The sequence below is a fragment of the Triticum aestivum genome, chromosome 4A, assembly GCF_018294505.1.
Source record: "Triticum aestivum cultivar Chinese Spring chromosome 4A, IWGSC CS RefSeq v2.1, whole genome shotgun sequence".
Taxonomy (NCBI): domain Eukaryota; kingdom Viridiplantae; phylum Streptophyta; class Magnoliopsida; order Poales; family Poaceae; genus Triticum; species Triticum aestivum.
In genome coordinates this window covers 451,485,813-451,504,530 of record NC_057803.1, presented here as the reverse complement: position 1 = coordinate 451,504,530, position 18,718 = coordinate 451,485,813, and the positions used below count along the sequence as shown (strand labels likewise).

The 18,718-nt window shown below is 50.8% G+C and overlaps 2 protein-coding genes across 2 annotated transcripts; one reads left to right on the top strand and one right to left on the bottom strand.

Annotated features, from left to right (window-relative positions):
* Window positions 1-4,428: 4,428 nt before the first annotated feature.
* LOC123086305 (uncharacterized) lies at window positions 4,429-13,633 on the bottom strand. The gene is made up of 3 exons (XM_044508056.1): window positions 13,491-13,633; window positions 5,060-5,386; window positions 4,429-4,981 (listed from the first exon to the last, which is right to left on the bottom strand). The coding sequence occupies exons 2-3, from the start codon at window positions 5,285-5,287 to the stop codon at window positions 4,649-4,651; spliced, it is 561 nt and encodes a 186-aa protein (XP_044363991.1). The 5' UTR covers window positions 5,288-5,386; window positions 13,491-13,633; the 3' UTR covers window positions 4,429-4,648.
* LOC123086304 (protein prenyltransferase alpha subunit repeat-containing protein 1) lies at window positions 13,507-17,689 on the top strand. The gene is made up of 11 exons (XM_044508055.1): window positions 13,507-13,888; window positions 14,236-14,355; window positions 14,455-14,730; window positions 15,233-15,343; window positions 15,460-15,550; window positions 15,706-15,774; window positions 15,931-16,008; window positions 16,607-16,690; window positions 16,861-16,911; window positions 17,000-17,215; window positions 17,333-17,689. Exons 2-11 carry the CDS (start codon window positions 14,264-14,266, stop codon window positions 17,450-17,452), a joined length of 1,188 nt encoding a protein of 395 aa, XP_044363990.1. The 5' UTR covers window positions 13,507-13,888; window positions 14,236-14,263; the 3' UTR covers window positions 17,453-17,689.
* Window positions 17,690-18,718: the final 1,029 nt, after the last annotated feature.

The window sequence follows — 18,718 nt, the reverse complement described above, 5'->3', positions numbered from 1 at the left end:
ACGGGAGTGTTGGTGGAGTCCAAGATCTCCTGAGGGATGGGCAGCTCCTGAGACTGGGGGACCTCAGGAGCTTCATTACCCACCTGGACCGCCGCAGCCTCCGGAACACCGTCTTGGTGCCGTACCGTTTCGACCGAACGTGTAGCACCGTGGGGCAGGCTCTTGGCCTGGCGCTCTTCCCGGACGGCCACCAGCACTGCGCTAGCGGAATGAGGTGTGGCAGCTAGGTAAAGTACCAGGGGGTCGAGAGGACGAGGCACCACCATTACCGATGGGCTGGTTAGGTATCTCTTGAGGCCTTGAAACGCCATGTTAGTCTCCGGAGTCCACTCGAACGGGCCCTTCTTCTTCATCAGTTTGAAGAATGGGAGGGTGCGCTCCCCCAGCTTGGAGATGAAGCGCCCTAGTGAGGTTACGCAGCCCACGAGTTTTTGCATTTCCTTGAGAGTCTGCAGCGGGCTCATGTCTTCTATTGCCTTGACCTTCTCTGGGTTCGCCTTGATCCCCCTGTGCGACACGAGGAAACCCAGCAGCTTGCCGGAGGGGACGCCAAACACGCATTTCTCCGGGTTGAGCCGCAGATCTACCTTGCGCAGGCTGGCAAAAGTCTCCTCCAGATCCTGAATGAGGGTCCTAGCCTCCCGAGATTTCACCACAATGTCATCGACGCAGGCTTCCGCATTCCTTCCGAGCTGTTGGCCTAGTGTGATGTGCATCAGCCGCTGGAATGTCGCCCCAGCATTACGTAGCCCGAATGGCATGCAGGTGTAGTAGTACACTCCGCACAGGGTTAAGAACACCGTCTTCTCTACTTCCTCCACTGCCATCTTAATCTGATGGTAACCCGAGAAGGCATCTAGGAAACATAGCAGGTCGCATTCGGCAATGGAGTCGATGATCTGATCGATGTGCGGAAGCGGGAACGGGTCCTGGGGGCAGGCCTTGTTGAGGTTGGTGAAGTTGACTCACATGTGTTCTTTTCCGCCCTTCTTGGGCACGACGATGGGGTTTGCCAGCCACTCCGGGTACCGAACTTCACGGATGACACCCGCCGCCTGTAGCTTGCAGGTTTCCTGGATGATGAAGGACCGCTTCTTTGTGGACTGTCGTCGCGCCTTCTGCTTCACCGGGCACACATTGGGGCACACCCTCAACTGGTGCTCGATTACTCCCCTCGGGACCCCTACCAGCTGCTTGGGCTCCCAGGCGAATACCTCCTTGTTCGTGCGTAGGAATTTCACCAGTGCCTCTTCCTGGTCCGGGTCGAGGTTGGCGCCTATGATGAAGGTGGCTCCTGAGGCCCCGTCCTCGTCGACCGAAACCTGCTTCGTCTTGGCCCGATCTTGGAAGAACAATTGCTTCTTCTTGGCCGGCGCAACCCCTTGGGTCTCGGGTGCTGCTTCACCTGCGGGGCGCGCCGCTGCCATGGCCCTCAAGGCGAGCTTGAGGGGCATCAGGGCCTCCTTGGTGTCTCCAGCCACGGTGAGGACGCCGTTGCTCCCCGACATCTTCATGAGGTTGTATGCAGGGTGGGTTGCCACCATGAACTGAGCCAGGGCTGGGTACCCAAGGATGGCATTGTACGGGAGGCTGATGTGAGCGATGTCGAAGTCGATGAGTTCGGTGCAGTAGTTGTCGCGGGTGCCAAAGGTGATGGGGAGGCGGTCTTCCCTAGGGGGCTGGTGGAACCGCCACCGACTCCGGAGAAAGGCTTGGTGTGGCGGAGCTGGCCGAGCGGCACATGGAGAAAGCTGAAAGCCTCCACGGAGAGCACGTTGAGGCCGGATCCTCCATCGATGAGGGTCTTGGTGACTGCTATGTTGCAGATGGTGGGCGTGCAGAGCATCGGGAGCGAGCCCGAGCCTGTGGTGATCGCCGGGTGGTCCTTCGAGCTGAAGGTGAGGTCGTCTTGGAGCACTGGATCCGCCGCGCCGTCATAGTGAGGCGGCATCTCTGGCTTGAACTTGTGCGGCCACTACACTTAACGCAAGGCGGGGTGAAGGCCCGGATGCCACATCCGCGGGCGCCCGCCAACCCAATCAGAGAAGTGGTGCCTGCCATGGGAGCAAGATGAAGCAGGCAGAGAGGCGAAGCTTCAGCGCACCCCTGACAGCCAAATGTCGGATTGTGGGTTCCGACTAACCCTTGAGGTTCAAACTCTAGGGTGCGCACGAAAAACACTCTCTCCCTAGTTTGCTCGCTCAACGATCCCACGGCCTAACTCGACGAACCCAAAGAACAAGAGAAACAAGGGTTTATACTAGTTCGGGCCACCTTGCGGTGTAATACCCTACTCTAGTGTGGTGTTGGTGGATTGTCTTGCGGGATAAGGATGAACTAGTACAATGGTGAACAGCCTCAGGAGGGAAGGTGTTCTTGAGCTCGGCGAGCTGGCGGATGTGGGGATGAAGTGGATCCAATCTAAGATGAGTCGATCCCTACCTATGGTGGTGGCTAGTCATATTTATAGAGGCCCTAGTCCTCTTCCCAAATATTAGGCAGGAAGGGATCCCACAACAGCCAAGTTTGAAGGGAGACAACTAGTACAAGCTGTCCTGACAAAAGGTGGTCTTCGCCTGCCAAAGGCTCTGGTGGTGACGCTGCTGTGGGCTCCGTGGTGACCTCCGTCATGCCGTCCTGTTGGTCTTGGTCTTGTTGCACCGATATGGAAACCTTTGCCAGATGCCTCGGGACTCCTCGCCTGTGCCTGCCTCTTTAGCACGAAAGAGGAAACTGGCATACTGCGCCCATTGGCGCCCGCCTGTCCTTGGTCGTCATGGCTCACGTCACGTGAACCTCGCGAGGTCCCTCTTGCATAGAGATCTCCACTCCTCGGAAGCCACCCTAGTGAGGCTGCTCTTGGGGAGGTCTTGGTGTCGTCCGCCTCGCAAGGCTTGGCCCCTCGCGAGGGTCTTGAGCTGCTGCTGCCGAAGATGGGATGTACCAGGCCGTTGGTGGAGCCACGCACAAGCCCGCATGCAGGCAAGTCTGGGCACCCCTGGTCCCAGAACGCCGACAATGACCGCCATCCAAACCGGTTGAAGATATCCCGAGCTACCGTCTCCCATCGGATAGATCCAGTAACCAAACGCTCCCTGGCCTCCGTCAGAGTGAGTAGCGACCACATATGGATGAGTGTAGTAGCCTGTAAGATAACCTGCAATAAATGAATTTTTTGTTATTCTGTTAAAAACCAAATGGTTTCTGTAGTTCCAGACTGCCCATAATAAAGCACATACTCCTACACGAATATGTCGCGCAGTTTCGGAATCTAACCCATCTAACCAAGTCCCAAATAACGTGTTGATGGTATTCAGAGGAGTAATATTAAATGCTAAGTGCACTGTCTGCCACAAAATTTTTGCCAAGGGATAGTCGAGAAAGAGGTGTTTGATGGACTCGTCCTTATCACAGAAACTACATCTTGTAGATCCTGTCCGATTGCGTTTTGCCAAATTGTCCTTAGTTAGAATGACTTGTTTATGTATAAACACATAAACACTTTGATTTTTAAAGGCACTTTGACTTTCCACACATGTTTCGAACGAGGAATAGCACTAGAATTGATAGCATCCAAATACATGGATTTAACCGAAAACTCACCATTCTTTGTTAGTTTCCAGCTCAACCGATCGGGTTGTTGAGAAAGGTGGACCTCCATCAATCTTCGCATCATGTGGAGCCAACCTTCCCAACGATTTCCGCTAGAGTCCTCCTGAATTAGATATTCAGAGGATTGGATTATAATACTGTTGCAACGTAGGCTTCTCTTGCAACGTAGGCTTCTCTTCACTGCATAATATTATAAAGAGATGGATATTAGAGTGCAAGGGGCGTCTCCCCTAGCTATGTGTCCTCCCAGAACCTCGTGATATTACCATTTCCAACTACAAATTTTGTCCAGTTGAAAAAGACTGATTTCATCCTCATCAATCCTTTCCAAAAGGGCGAATAGTCAACCTCAGCATCATCTGGGACAATGTTTTGGAATTAAGATACTTGTTCCGCAGTATGACACGTAGGAGTAGCAGACCGAAGCTAATTCAAAAGAGAATCATATGGATAGAATTGCAGCTTTCATTCGAATCATATCAACACGAAGTACCAATTGCAGCTTTCTTTCTTATAAGATGTAAACGAACAAATGTTAGACAACGACCACTTATTTAATATATGAATCGTGCTTTTGGATGCACTTCAAGGTCCCGAGTTCTAGTTTCACGTAAGACCCTGAACCCTGTACGCAGTGCAAATCCTTGTGTTTTTGTCCACCTCTCGCTATCAACACCCGGGCTATAGTTCAGGGCAACAGGCTTTGGGGAAGAATTCCAGATAACAGGCTTTGGGGAAGAATTTCAGATTGTGTGGAGGGCGAGGAGGCGCCGCCGGTTTGGCACGGTGTCCAGCGAGGTAGCAGGAGCTGTGGTAGACATGGAGAATGATAGTTCTGATTACCAAAGTCGAGTTGCATAATACACATCATACATCGTACTGCTCTGAATCAATGTTACATATACAGGCCGAACTGATAAGAGAGGAGTAGGCGCCCGTTCAGAACATATCTCCTTTATACTTGATGTCTGATGGCAAGGTACTCTTCATCAGAATACAGAACAGAGTAGCGGAGTAGGAGCAGGCAGAGGCATCATCACAAGTTGCTCCTGTGAGTAGTGGCCGCTGGCTTGGGTGGTGGCGACTTCTTCATGTTACCGAAGAGGGAGTGCCTGCCCTCGGCGACGACGTTGCCGGTGCCGGCGTTGGTGAAGAGCACGTGTGTGCCGGAGTAGGCGCCCTTGTGTCCGAGTGCCCTTGCCGTTATGCTCAGCCGGTCCCCCGGGCGGGCCTGGGAGAGATCCGGGAAGGCGACGGACATGTCGACGGAGACCTTGAGGTTTTGGCCCTCGGAGATGGAGGCGGCGGAGCCGATCTCGTCGACCAGGGCCACGACGGCGCCGGCGGCGAGGCAGCCGGTGGTGGAGTCCTGCGTGCGTGCGTGTTTACCTCAGCTGGGGATAAGACAGACAGGTGAAATCGATGAAGGAAGAAGCGACTGACGTACGGTGAGGCTCGGGGGGACGGTGTAGGAGCAGTGGATGAAGCCCGGGTGGAGGCGGAGGACGCGGATCCCGCGCAGCGCGAATCCCTCGAAGAAGCTCGGCGACAGATGAGTAGTGGACTGTGATAGGGATGCGGATGCGGCGGAGGAGAGCGCGTCCACCCGCGCGTGCTCGTCGGCGCTGACGCTCAGGACGTCCCGAGCACGAGCTAACTCGGGGGAGTCGGCCATGGCCACCTGCTGCAGCTCTGCCTGATGATTATCTCTCTCCCGTGGATTTGGGAATTTGTGACCGACTGACTCTGGTTGTTGGTGCCACGCGACCAAGGTCTCAGGCTGGTCATAGTGGAGAGTAACTGATAGAAAATAGGATGACCGTTAGGCGACAGGGAGGCGATCCGGGGCGATCTCCGCGCCCGACGGTGGAGCCACCGCCCGATGCCGGCGATCGCCGCCGGGTGGGCGGTCGCTTCTGGGCCCTCGCCGGATCTGACGATGATGATGCGGACGAGGATGGAGCGGAGCCGCCGGGGGAGTCACCGCCGTCTCCTACGCCGTCGGACCTAATCTGTGAATTCTTTCATTCAGGTTACTCGGAAGAGGAAGTAGCGACCACGGTGGACAAGGTGGTTCCCAGAGACGATCTGGCTCGTGAGGGGCTGCACGATGGAGAGAAGATCGAGATTGTTCGCCGGATCATGCATAGAAGGACGGCGCCGTCGGCGCTTCGTCCATGGAAGGGTCCTTTACCCAAGGTATGTTTGCCGAAGCTCACTGTGTTTGATCTGATCCGACCGGATGCGTGGGTTACGGTTAAGAGGAAGAAAGGACGGAGGTTGTTGTCCCGGAATGTGCGTCCGCCGGCGCCGGCCATGGAGGCCACGGCGACCGAGATTCGATCGACGAGGGCGACCGCGCTCGCTCAGCTGCTTGGTGCGGCCGGGCTGGATCGGGAGCCTTCGGGCCTCGTTGCCAATGGGCCGGACAATAATGGGTATGAGGCCCATTATGTCTTTCAAGGCCGGTCCGTTGAGTGTTTTCTGCCATGCACGTCCGATCCTTCGATCGTCCCAGCGCAGTCGGTACGTGCCGCTAGGGTTCATCGCCAGGGGAGTCGTGGTTTCCCGCAGTGTGGATCGGGCAGGGCGAGGAGGATCCCGCCGCTGCTAATGGCTGGACGTGGAGCGGGACCCCCTCCTGCTGCGAGTACCGCGGGGGGGGGGGGGGGCTGGAAGGGCTCGACCGCCGCCGCCCCATGCGTCGGGACGGGGCGCACCGCCGGCCGGACAGCAACCGCCGGCACTTGCGCCGGGTGCTGCAGGTCGTGGAGGCGCTCTCCAGCCGCGGCAGCAGCTGGGCGCTCCGGGAGTTCGGGCTCCTGAGGCGCAGCCAACGACGGCTGGCCGGGCAGCGCATAGACCCCCGGTGCCATCTCATGCTGCTGGGGTCGGCCGGGGAGGCCCTCGCCCTCCGCCGCCGGCGGCGCCGGCTCCTGGGTCGATGACGACTGGTATGGTTAATACTGGCCGTGGAGCTCCTCGCCCTGCACCGCCGGTGGTGCCGGCTCGTAACGCGTCGGCGGAGGGGATGGCTGCTCTGAGGGCCGAGACGCCGGGGGCCACGGTGGCTGCCGGTGTCGCTGCTGATCCGGTGGCGGCAACTGCCGGGGGTCAGCGTGCACCCCCGCCACACCTTGCGGTTCGTCAGGCGCAGAATCGTTCGGGGCAGAATCAGGTTCAGAGTAATCAGAGTAATACCAGTGGGAGACCGACTGATGCACCTCGAGGCAAGTGGGGTGATGACGGGTTTGATGCGTATGGAGTAGGCCAGAATCGGGGCTCATCTTCAGCGGGAGGAGGTCGGGGTTATGCTTGGCAGAGTGACGGGTCTGCAGAGAGACCGTTCCTGGGGCCGGCTGGAGGCTTCGTTGAGGGGGCCTCAGGACCTGATAACAGGCACAGAGGAGGTTATCGCGGATACCGTGGTCGTGGTGGAGGCCGCGGAAGGTTCCGCCGGCCGCCTCCCCCTAGACATGTTGACTCTGACGGGGCGGTGATGGAGACTGATCAGACACCACAGGAGCTACCTCCCCAGGCGATGGAGGTGGTGAATGCACTTGTGGTTGCTGAGGTTCCTGGGATTGCGAAGGAGGCTGAGGTGGTTCAAGTGGCTGATTCTGAGAGGGCATCCAAGTACGCTCGGAAGAAAGAGAGAATGCTTTGTTACCGGTGCGGAGAGAAGGGGCACTTCATCGCGGAGTGTGTGGCCCAGCTGTGCGAATCCTGTGGTAAGCCTGCGCATGCTTCAGGGGATTGTCCTTTGCTGAGGGACCATATTCCAGCTCTTACTGTATATGGTGTGTACTGTGCGGAGCTGATGTTCTTCGAGTCAGCGGCTGCGAGGGAGATCCCAGCTGATACACAGAGCCTTACTTCTGGTTTGGTCAAGGTGACACAGGGAGATGTCTCCCAGGCTCAGATTGTGCAGAGACTTCAGGAGTTGGCTCCGGGTGATTTTCAGTGGGACCTCGTACCCGTTGAGGATAGAGTATTCAGAGTGGAGTTTCCTTCGAATGAGGACTTGCAGCGTTTGTTGAGCTTTGGGATGTGTAAGGTGCCAGGCACCAAAGGTATTTTGGAGTTCCACGAGTGGAAGAAAGTTGAGCCTAAGGGGAAGCCTCTTACTCAGGTGTGGCTGCGTTTCTCGGGGGCACCGTCTGAGGCTCTTTCTGATGTGCGTGTGGTGGCTAGTTTGGGGATTATGGTTGGTAAGACGGAGAAAGTGGATATGGCGTTCACTAGAGCTCAGGGGGTGGCTCGACTGCGAGTTAGCATTCTGGATATTGAGTATGTCGCAGACGTCATCAACTGGACCTATAGAGGCGAGGTGTTTCCACTTGATATTGAGTTTGAGGATGCAGAGTTGTTTGCTGAGGTTGCTGCTGGCACTGACGTGGATATGCACGATGGGGGTGATGATACAGGTGCTCCCAGGGAGCAGGCGGATGAGGCAGCACAGGAGCCCAATGGATCGGGGCCTGCTGCTCAGGAGCCGGAGAACGGAGCCGGGATGGAGCAGTCCCCGGCTTCGTCTTTGCCTCATAACTCACTGCGGTTTGGATCTTTTCTGCCGTCGTCGGCGCCTCCTCGTCTGTGGAGTGATCGGGTTGACTCTGACGATGCGTTCGAGCATTCGCTACCGGTCTTGGACTTTGGGCGGTCACCCCGGCAGTCGGCCAGCTTCAGTGCCCGTGTTGTTCAAGAGGTGGAGCCTCAGGAATCGCCAGGGCGATCTAGGTCTTCGGTTTCCTTGCGGAGGGGAGGGGCGTCTGGGCAGGTGGCCACGACTCCCTCTCATTCTTCTGTTTCACAGCAGGCGGCGCAGGTACCTGTGTCCAGCCGGGGCGACATATCTTTGGGGCAGGAGGCCCTGGAGGTCCGTCTCGCGGGAGCCTCGTTGGTGGTGGGGTCGCCGGAGGTGCTAGGCAGGCGTCAGGGGCAGGTGGCCCCTGACCCTCTAGTACCGACGGCGGTCCTGCAGGTGGAGCGCACGGCTGCCACGGCGTCGGCTGGGGGGGTCGGACTAGGGCAGGAGGCCCTGGTGCCAACTCCGTCAGGCATCTCCACATCTCCTACGCGGTCCCCCTCTCCCAGACCTACTCCGGGAGCCGCTACTCGGGAGGAGGTGATCGCGTTCGGAGGGATCCGAGACCCTGCTTCCGAGGGGAGGCGGACGAGCTCTCGTCTCCAGGACCTTCCGGAGGTTGATGATTTGCAGCTGAGGTGCGCTATGCGGGCGGCCAAGCTGCGTGATGTGGAGAGCACAACAGGTATGTCAGTTAATGTTTCAAATTCTATTCTGCATTTCTCTAAGGATGAGATTATTAATAATGCAAACCAAGTGGGGGTGTCTCTTGGGAATAATAATTTGGAAATTGAAAACTCGGTTAATGATCTTTTAGATTTGGAAGCGGAACGGGCCTTGGAGTCTATTAGAAACCTAGCGGCTGTAAAACCTTTGAATGATGCGGAGATTGAGGCCTTGGGTGTTAGGGTGCTTGATAAATTCTGCGCGGATCTTGTTCCTCCGTCTGCGGAGCCTGATGAGGATGAACTCCAGGTAGATGATGAAGCCCATGTTCAACCAGAGCACGGTTATGAGGACCGGGCTACAGGTGATAACATTCCTAAACGTAAGTGGAAGCGGAAGGTGTACCCTGCATCCGCGGTACGCAGGAGTGCTAGAATTCGTAAGGCCAAAAAATTCCATGATGACCTATGAAAGGAATATTCTGGAATAGCAGAGGTCTTAAGGACTTGGCTAAACGTAGGTTTCTAGCGGAGGCATCTTTAGAGCATCGTTTAGATTTCATTGCTCTCTCTGAAACTGGTAGGGATAATTTTGCACCTCAGTTTCTTAACACGTTGTCGGGAGGGGTGGAATTCGATTGGCATTGTCTTCCTCCAAGAGGGAGGTCTGGGGGCATCTTGCTGGGTGTGAGATGTGATTCCCTTGAAGTCCGGAGTGTTGTTATGGGTGACTTTGCAGTGAAATTCAGAGTCAGGTCCAAAATAGATGGGTTTAACTGGGTGTTGGTGGCGGTCTACGGGGCTGCACAACCTGAGCTTAAACCTGAATTTTTGGCTGACCTGGTTCGAATTTGTGGGTCCGAACAACTCCCTATCCTGGTTGGGGGGGACTTCAACATTATTAGGAGGCGGGATGAAAAGAATAACGATAATTTTGATGGGCGATGGTCCTTTATGTTTAATACCATCATTGAGAGTTTGGATTTGAGAGAAATCGAACTCTCTGGTAGACAATTTACCTGGGCTAACTCTTTACCAAACCCGACATATGAGAAGTTGGATCGGGTTCTTGCAAGTGCCGAATGGGAGCAGAAGTTCCCTCTGGTCACGGTGCAGGCTCTAACGCGAGGAATTTCGGACCACACACCGCTATTTGTTGACTCAGGGGAGCCAAGGCATGTGGGAAACAAGAATACTTTCTCCTTTGAAACGTCATGGTTTGAAAGAGAAGGTTTCTTGGATATTGTTGCCAGAGAGTGGGCTAGAGAGTCTAGGGGTAGATCGCCTGTCGAGAGATGGCAAAATAAGATTAGGCATTTGAGGTGCTTTCTTCGAGGTTGGGCTAAACATCTAAGTGGAGTTTATAAGGTTGAGAAAGACAGACTCCTGGAGATTATTCAATACCTAGATGTTAAAGCTGAATCAGCGGTTCTTCAATCTGCGGATATGTGCTGTAAGATTGATGCGGAAAAGAGGTTGAAGGAACTTCTCCGCGAAGAAGAGCTGAAGTGGGCGCTCAGAGCAAAGGTTCGCAAAGTAATCCAAGGGGATGCGAACACTCAATTCTTTCATCTGATTGCGAATGGCAAACACAGAAAGAAAAAAATATTTCAGCTCGAGCAAGATGAAGGCACAATTGTTGGTCACGATAATCTTAAGCTATACATCACCGAATACTACAAGCAGTTATTTGGACCGCCGGAGGATAGCGCTGTGTCCCTCGATGAGTCCAGGACTGAGGATGTGCCTCAATTAACTGCTGCTGATAATGACATGCTAGTTGCGCCGTTTACGGAAAAGGAGGTTTTCGATGCCATCTCTCAGATGAAGAACAATAAGGCTCCCGGGCCGGATGGGTTCCCGGCGGAGTTTTACAAAAGATGTTGGCATATCATCAAAGGGGATCTGCTACCCATGTTCCACGACCTTTTTGCTGGACGGCTTCAACTTTTTCATTTGAACTTTGGAACGATAACGTTGCTTCCAAAGAAGACCGACGCTCTCAGGATTGAGCAGTTCCGTCCTATCCGCCTCTTGAATGTCAGTTTCAAAATTTTTACCAAGGTTGGGACTAATAGGCTCACACAGATTGCGCATTCTGTGGTGCAGCAATCCCAAACAGCTTTCATGCCAGACAGAAACATCCTTGAAGGGGTGGTGGTGTTGCATGAAACGCTCCAGGAAATTCACTCTAAGAAACTTGATGGAGTCATCTTTAAAGTAGATTTTGAGAAAGCGTATGACAAAGTTAAATGGCCTTTTCTGCAACAAGCTTTGCGTATGAAAGGTTTCCACGAGGGCTGGAGGAGCCAGATTGAAACTTTTACGCAAAAGGGTAGTGTTGGCATAAAAGTGAATGACGATGTCGGTCATTACCTCCAGACACATAAGGGCCTGCGGCAGGGAGATCCGATGTCCCCTATTCTGTTCAACATAGTAGCCGATATGTTGGCGGTGTTGTTAGGGAGAGCCAAGGAAGTTGGCCAAATAGGGGGCTTGGTGCCACACTTAGTGGATGGGGGTATATCCATCCTGCAATACGCTGATGACACTATCATCTTCATGGAGCATGACTTGGTAAAAGCTAGAAATCTGAAGCTGCTGCTTTGTTTGTTTGAGCAGCTAAGTGGGCTCAAAATTAACTTCCACAAAAGTGAGTTGTTCTGCTTTGGGAGAGCCAAAGAGGAACAAGAGGATTACAAGCAGTTGTTCGGATGTGGTTTGGGTGAGCTGCCTTTTACCTACTTAGGAATTCCTATTCATCACCGCAAGCTCACGAATAATGAATGGAAGTGTATTGAGGATCGTTTCGAGAAGAAGCTAAGTTGTTGGAAGGGCAAGCTCATGTCGTATGGAGGCCGTTTAATTCTTATTAATTCGGTGCTCATGAGCATGCCCATGTTCCTTTTGTCCTTCTTTGAAGTCCCAGTTGGAGTTAGGAAACGACTGGACTTCTATCGATCGAGGTTCTTTTGGCAGGGGGAGGAGCCTAAGAGAAAATATCGGTTAGCGAAGTGGGATATCATTTGTAGACCGAAAGACCAAGGGGGTATGGGGATTGAGAATCTCGAAGTCAAGAACCGGTGCCTTCTTAGTAAGTGGTTGTGGAAGTTATCCTCAGGAACTGACGCCATGTGGGCTCAAATCCTGCGTAACAAGTATCTCCAAACCAAAACTTTGGCTCAGGTGTCGGTTAGACCAACTGATTCACCCTTTTGGAAAGGGCTTATGAAAGTGAAGCTTTCATTTTTTCAGAGGTCAAAGCATTTAGTTGGTAATGGTGCAAGCACGAGATTCTGGGAGGATACTTGGCTTGGAGAGGCTCCCCTAGCAATCCAGTATCCGTCTCTGTATCGTATAGTTCGAAGGCGCGATGCTTTGGTTGCATCGGTCTTCGCCTCGATACCCCTGGATATCCAGTTTAGAAGATCGTTAGTGGGCAATCGTTGGGAAGAGTGGCTGCATCTAGTTAGGAGACTGATGCAGGTACAACTATCTCAACAACCTGATAAATTACGCTGGAATCTCACTAGGTCGGGGGGATTCACGGTTAAATCAATGTATGTTTATGTTATTAATTCCAGCTCGATTCCTACTTCAAAGCATGTGTGGGACGTCAGAGTTCCTTTAAAGATCAAGGTGTTTATGTGGTTTCTACATAAACAGGTGATCTTAACAAAGGATAATCTTATTAAGCGTAATTGGACAGGACCTACTAGGTGTAGTTTCTGTGATCAGGGTGAAACCATTAAACATCTTTTCTTTGACTGCCCACTAGCTAGAATTCTTTGGACGACTATTCAAGTCGCTTTTAATATTACCCCACCAAGGTCGGTTAACATGTTGTTTGGGACATGGCTAACTAGGGTAGAGCCCGGGTTAGCAAAACATATTCGCTTGGGGGTTTGCGCTTTTTTGTGGGCGCTTTGGAATTGCAGAAATGACTTCGTCTTTAACAGATCAACAAATATCCATGTTTTGCAGGTTATCTTCCGAGCAACGGCTCTTATCCGTTCCTGGTCGCTACTCACTCCGACGGAGGCCAGGGAGCTTTTGGTTACTGCTGCTATCCGATGGGAGATGGTAGCTCGGGATATATTCAGCCGGTTTGGATGGCGGTCGTGTAACAGGATAGGCAATTAGTTTACCTGTCTATTTTGGGAGCCAAACGGCTGTGATGTATAAGTGCTTTGGCTAGCTTGTGTATCTAGCCTTCGGGCTCTGTGTGAGCCTTTTCTTACTTTTCTTGTTGACAACCTTGAGACTTGGAGACTTTGTGGACTATTTTATGCTTAATAAGATGGCCGTATGCATCATGCTGATGCAGAGGCCGGGGAAGCCCCCCTTTTCGAAAAAAAAAAATAGTGGAGAGTAACTTAGACTAGTAACATACATATGTTACTAGTCTATGTTACTACCTTCGTAGTGGGTAGTGTCATAGGTGTGGTAACATAGTTGCCTTCATTTATTACTTTGTAGACTCATTATGCATTGGAAACCGCTATGTGATGGTAACATATTATGTTACTCTATTTGCCTCTCTCCTCATTAACTACTTGCCACATCATCAATTTTGCTTATGTGGCATCTATGTTACTACCTATGTTACTCCCACTGTGACCAGCCTCGGACCAGCCGCATCTACCAGTCGACTCAACCACACCAACAAAACAGAGAGAGAGAGAGAGAGAGAGAGAAAATCAGCCACCAAGTTGGGCCGGAAGAAAAGAGAAAAAAGCCCAGCAACACAGTCTCGACTCGTCGCACGACCGCGGTGGTCACCAGCCGTTGCGCACTGCCTCCCGTCCCCTGATTCTCCCCGCGACTGCTCCGCGCTCCGGCCGATCTCGCCGCCTAGCTCCGTGCCTCGCCGGCGACTCTGCCCGCCGAGCCCCTGCCCGGTGCCACCGCGCCCAGCCGGCAGCCAGCAGCTGCCCAGTCCGCACTCGGCAGTCAGCGTCCGGCAGCCGGCGTTGTGCAGCTGCAGCAGGCCAGCAGCCAGCCGCCCAGCCCGATTTTAAAGGTACGTTTGATGAGATTCCTCCCCGTTTCCGAATTTTTGTTTACTCATTATTCATTGCTCGTCGTGCTGCCACCTGCTCACGAATCTAGGCTTGCTGTGCTCCTTTGTAAATTACTAAATTGTACTGTATTACACTCCTGAAGTCTGTCCAGGAATGTTACTAGTCACTACTGGATTGTTTCAGTTTGGGTCCATATTTTGAATCCATGTGGCATCTTGAGCTGTGATTTCCAGGAATGCACCTACTTACTACTGAATTGTTTCAGTTTGGGTCAAACAATTGATACATTGTTCTCATTTTTTGAATCAATATAAATGTCATTGTCATATTGGTTTGAGGAGAGCAGAAAACAATAAGACCAAGAGAGACCGCGAATGGAATCGGAAGAAGCAGCAGCAGCAGCAGCGCAAGCGGAAGAGGATCTCCTCCGCGACTTTGAGCGAATCCTCCATGACGACCCCCTCATGTAAGGATCCAATCATTATTTATTTTTCTCTTTCAGATTTCTTCCCCTAGACCGCATTCCCTGGTCTCCAATTCATGGCGTGGTTTCATGGCATTGCAGAGACGAGGTCGGGTTCCTGCATCCCACACAGTTCCACTCGCTACTCGTAGACAGCACCAACAAATCCACATCCCAATACTTCTGGTGCGTAGACCACAAGCTTGCCATCTCCTCCAGCATCCTGCCCGACCTCTACCACGCCGCTCGCCGCGCACACTCCAACGCGACACTCAATCCCTCGTCATCACCATCTGCATCCGATGCTGCCTTGATCATGACACACAGCAAGGCGCTGCTCATACTCTGCCCTGACTTGCTCACCGCATGGAACTCCAGGTAGTATAACTCTGGAAAATACACATGAGCTCCTGGGTGCTCCACACCCCTATATGAATATTAAATTAAAAAAATACCAGGAAAATTCAAAAAACACCTGGAATCTTGAGATATCAAACTTGGGTGCCCAATCTACTCCTGTGTGAAGTTTCGTGAAAAAATACCAGGAAATGTATCCGTTGCGAAGGAAATACACTCCGACCTACGATCCATCGAAACAGTTCTTTTTCCTATACATAGGATTTTTTTTGTCTTTTTTACTGAGAATACCACGGATGCCATTTTACAGGAAACTTCACAAGGGAGTAGGTTGGGTACCCAAGTTTGATATACCAAATTCTCAGTTTTTATTTTTTGAATTTTCCTGGTATTTTTTTGAACTTAATGTTCATATAGGGGGGTGGAGCACCCAGGTGCTCCAAATCCTCTTCCCTATTAGTAGTCTATATAATGCCAGCTACTTTCACACTCGCCTTATTGTAACAGCTATAGTCTTGTGCAGGAAGATGGTGCTGTCCACCAATTATAATCTCTCGCACCTCAAGGATGAGCTGCGATTGTGTGCCTTGATCCTCTCCTACTCGCCAAAGAATGAGAGTACCTGGAGCCATAGGTACACAAACCTACACTTTCCTTCCCTTTAAACTAACTCAACCCATCTTTCTGCTGCTGGAAATCCATGTTGATTTCACTTGTTTATACTAACATACACCTTAATGTCTACAACAGGAGATGGGTGATCAAAAATCTTGCACAACACCTTCAGGACATGCCGGAGCTTATAGACAAGGAATCTCTACTCGTAAAAGACATGGCAGAGGTCATAGCCCACAAATATTTGCTTGTTCAGAATTTTGACGTCCACTCTTCTCAATTAATGACATTTCATTTGCAGCTGGTTGCTAAATCACTTATACGCGATTAGCTATGTACAGTGTGCAACAACATGATAGGTTTACTTTACTCCATCTGCAGAAATCAAAGATGAACTACCGCGCGTGGAGGCATCGATGCTGGCTTATTCCTTACATGAAAACAAAACAGGTGAGATTATAACTGATTAACATTCATTGTCCCGCATTCGTGATCTTGTATGGGGCTCCTGAACACTATCATAGCTTTAATCTTGGCCTTGACTGTTGCACTGTTGCAAGACTTTCTGCTCCCATCATCAGAGCATCTAATTTTTGTTTCTTGAAGGTGCTAGATGAGCTGAACAAGTCAAAAAAATGGGCTGAGTTGCATGTTGCTGACAACTGCTGCTTTCACTACCGCAGGGTTAGGCCCTTCCTTATTTCTTTAGCTTGCACTGTTGCCTATTGGTATTACTATTTCAAAGCTAATTTATATCTTACTCAATGTTATATCGTATCAACCGCTTGTTTGTGCATCACTCTGCAAAGCTTTTCAATTACACCAAATTGTGCATTATTTAGGATTTGGATTTGTTCTCATACTCCAACATTCTGTATTGGCACTCATAGTCTCATACCCTGTTTTCTAACTGTTCTTTAGGACAGCATATGCATATTCAATGTGGATTAATGCAATCATACCGTATCTTTTCTTTGTTATAGTCCCCGCAGGGTTAGGCCCTTCCTTATTTCTGTAGCTTGAACTGTTGCCTGTTGGTATTACTATTTCAAAGCTAATTTATATCTTACTTGATGTTATGTCATATCAACCGCTTGTTTGTGCATCACTCTGCAAAGCTTTTCAATTACACCAAAATGTGCATTATTTTAGGATTTGGATTTGTTCTCACATTCCAATATTCTGTATAGGCACTCATACCCTGTTTTCTAACTATTCTTTAGGACAACATATGCATATTCAAGGGTTAATGCAAACATGCCGTATTATTTCTTTTTTGTAGTCCCTGCTGTTTGCATTACTAGATGGTGCAGCGAACAGAGAAGATTCCCTTATTTGCCAGTCAGAAGCTTATCTAATGTGGAAGGTATGGTGAATTTATCAAATGCTAAGCACTTACATTGTTGTGTGCATTTAGTTATATATACACCAGTTACGAAGGCGAAAACAAGCCCATGTCCATCTCATTTTTATGTTAGAAGATTGGTTTGCCTAGGCCATGCTGCTAGAGAGACTTGATTGTATATGACCAAACAGGAGGAACTGAGGTGGAATGAGACGCTCATCAGACGATACCAAGGGAGAGAGGTTTGTACCTGCGGTGAATCAAAGATGATATTATTGCCAGGGGTGTGACTGATTTGTGAAGATGATCTGTATTGAACTATTGATGCAGTCGTTGTGGAACCATCGTCGGTTCCTCTCACAGTGGTGGGTACAACACTTGCTCAGCTGTGAGGAAACCAGCCCGTCAAACGAATCCCTTGCAGAACTCTTCCTATCCCAAGAGATACACCTCCTGTCAGACTGCCTGAGTGCTCCCAGCGATGAGTTTGGCGAAATGTGCGTCCAGGCGGAGCTTGCAGCGCTCTACATTCTGTGGATATCTAAGGCAACCTCTTCTTTCACAAACCCAAGTTGAATTGCGATGCATATGTTAATTATGGTGTGGCGTTTGGCTGAAGAAGAAAAGCTAACTAGTGGTGTGATATGTTTTTGCTGAATGTAGCAAGATGCAGCGGTGAAAGGGAAGGTGGAAGAGATATTGCAGTCGACGGGAAGCCTGAAGGAGGTGCTGGCAAGGGCCTGCCCGGAGAAGAGCAGACTGTGGACCCATTTGCTTCACTGATGAGTGCTGACCTGCAGATGCTGCTGTGTTGTGCGTTTCTTTCTTTTACAGTTGCTGTATTATTTGTCAGTGTTAGATCATTGAGCTCTGCGGCTCTGGAAACTCGTGCCTATACATTACAGATAAAGTAGCAATAAATAGTTAGAACAGAAACGTAATTTCGTTTTCATGGTGGGGGTACTTAATTTGTTCCTGTGGGATTCTTGCCATTGTGTTGTTAGTGTAAAAGCTTTAGGATATTGATGTTCTTAGAGCATTATTAGTAGAGCCTTTAAACCCTCAAATCCCTAAAAATAACTGCTTTTTTACTGTTTTCGTCGAAAAAAAGCCGTAGACTAGAACCCCTTAACACTCAAACCCTCAAAAAAAATTAAAGGTCCAACCCTCAAACCCTCTCCCAATCCTCAAAAGTAAGGGTTGGGGAACAAAACCTACCCCAGCCCTCATTTGGCGGTTATACTCGCGCGGGAGGAAAAATCCTCCCAACTCCCGCGTCCACGCCCGCGACCGCCGCTGCTAGTCGCCCCCATCGCCGGCGGCCGCCCCGTCGACCTCCCGCGCGCAAAGACAACGTCGTTCATGGGGAATATTCTGTTATAAGGGTTGGGTTTGAGGGTTCTAATCTTTGCCCCTGTTTTTCAACCCGTAAAAGTGCAAAAAAGATCATTTTTGGACCCTTAAAACGCTAGTGAGCGTTTGAGGATTTGAGGGTTCTACTAGTAATGCTCTTAAGGTTGCTGCGCAGACATACCGAACCTTGTTTCGTATGCCATGGCCTGGAATCAAATTAACTTTCTGAGTAGTTAAGGCTGCTTCTGGTTAAGTGATCTTGTATATTTACCTTCGTTATGAATTTGAAACAGATACAGCTCCCCTCCAACTGCAAATAGACACCCCAGTGGAATAAGGACCACAATCCATTCAACTTAGATTCGGTATGGTGCCTGGGGTTATGATAATCCCCTTACGGCTGAGCAGAATTTAGATGCTGGGTATTCGGCTTTGGGGCTTCTTTTCTTAATCAAGGCATCAAGCTGCTATTTACATATTGCTTCATTCTGAAACATAAGAAAGGAAATGCGATAGGACATCCTTAGATGACATAACGATGATCTGATTTACCCAGCAGAGTAATATGATTTTTACAATAACCTGAAAATAGCAACCTCTGTAGCCTTTCAAAAACATAAGCACGGCTTAAGAAATGAAGAACGTGAAGACGGATTAGAATTCAAGTGAGCAGCAAAAGATACCCATAGATTTAGG

Coding starts and splice junctions, on each gene's coding strand:
- LOC123086305 (XM_044508056.1), bottom strand. CDS start 5,287: ATGGCCGACTCCCCCGAGTTAGCTCGTGCTCGGGACGTCCTGAGCGTC. Junction 4,982..5,059: donor CCGTCCCCCCGAGCCTCACC/GTACGTCAGTCG, acceptor GCACGCACGCAG/GACTCCACCACCGGCTGCCT.
- LOC123086304 (XM_044508055.1), top strand. CDS start 14,264: ATGGAATCGGAAGAAGCAGCAGCAGCAGCAGCGCAAGCGGAAGAGGAT. Junction 16,912..16,999: donor GACGATACCAAGGGAGAGAG/GTTTGTACCTGC, acceptor CTATTGATGCAG/TCGTTGTGGAACCATCGTCG. Junction 17,216..17,332: donor ACATTCTGTGGATATCTAAG/GCAACCTCTTCT, acceptor TGCTGAATGTAG/CAAGATGCAGCGGTGAAAGG.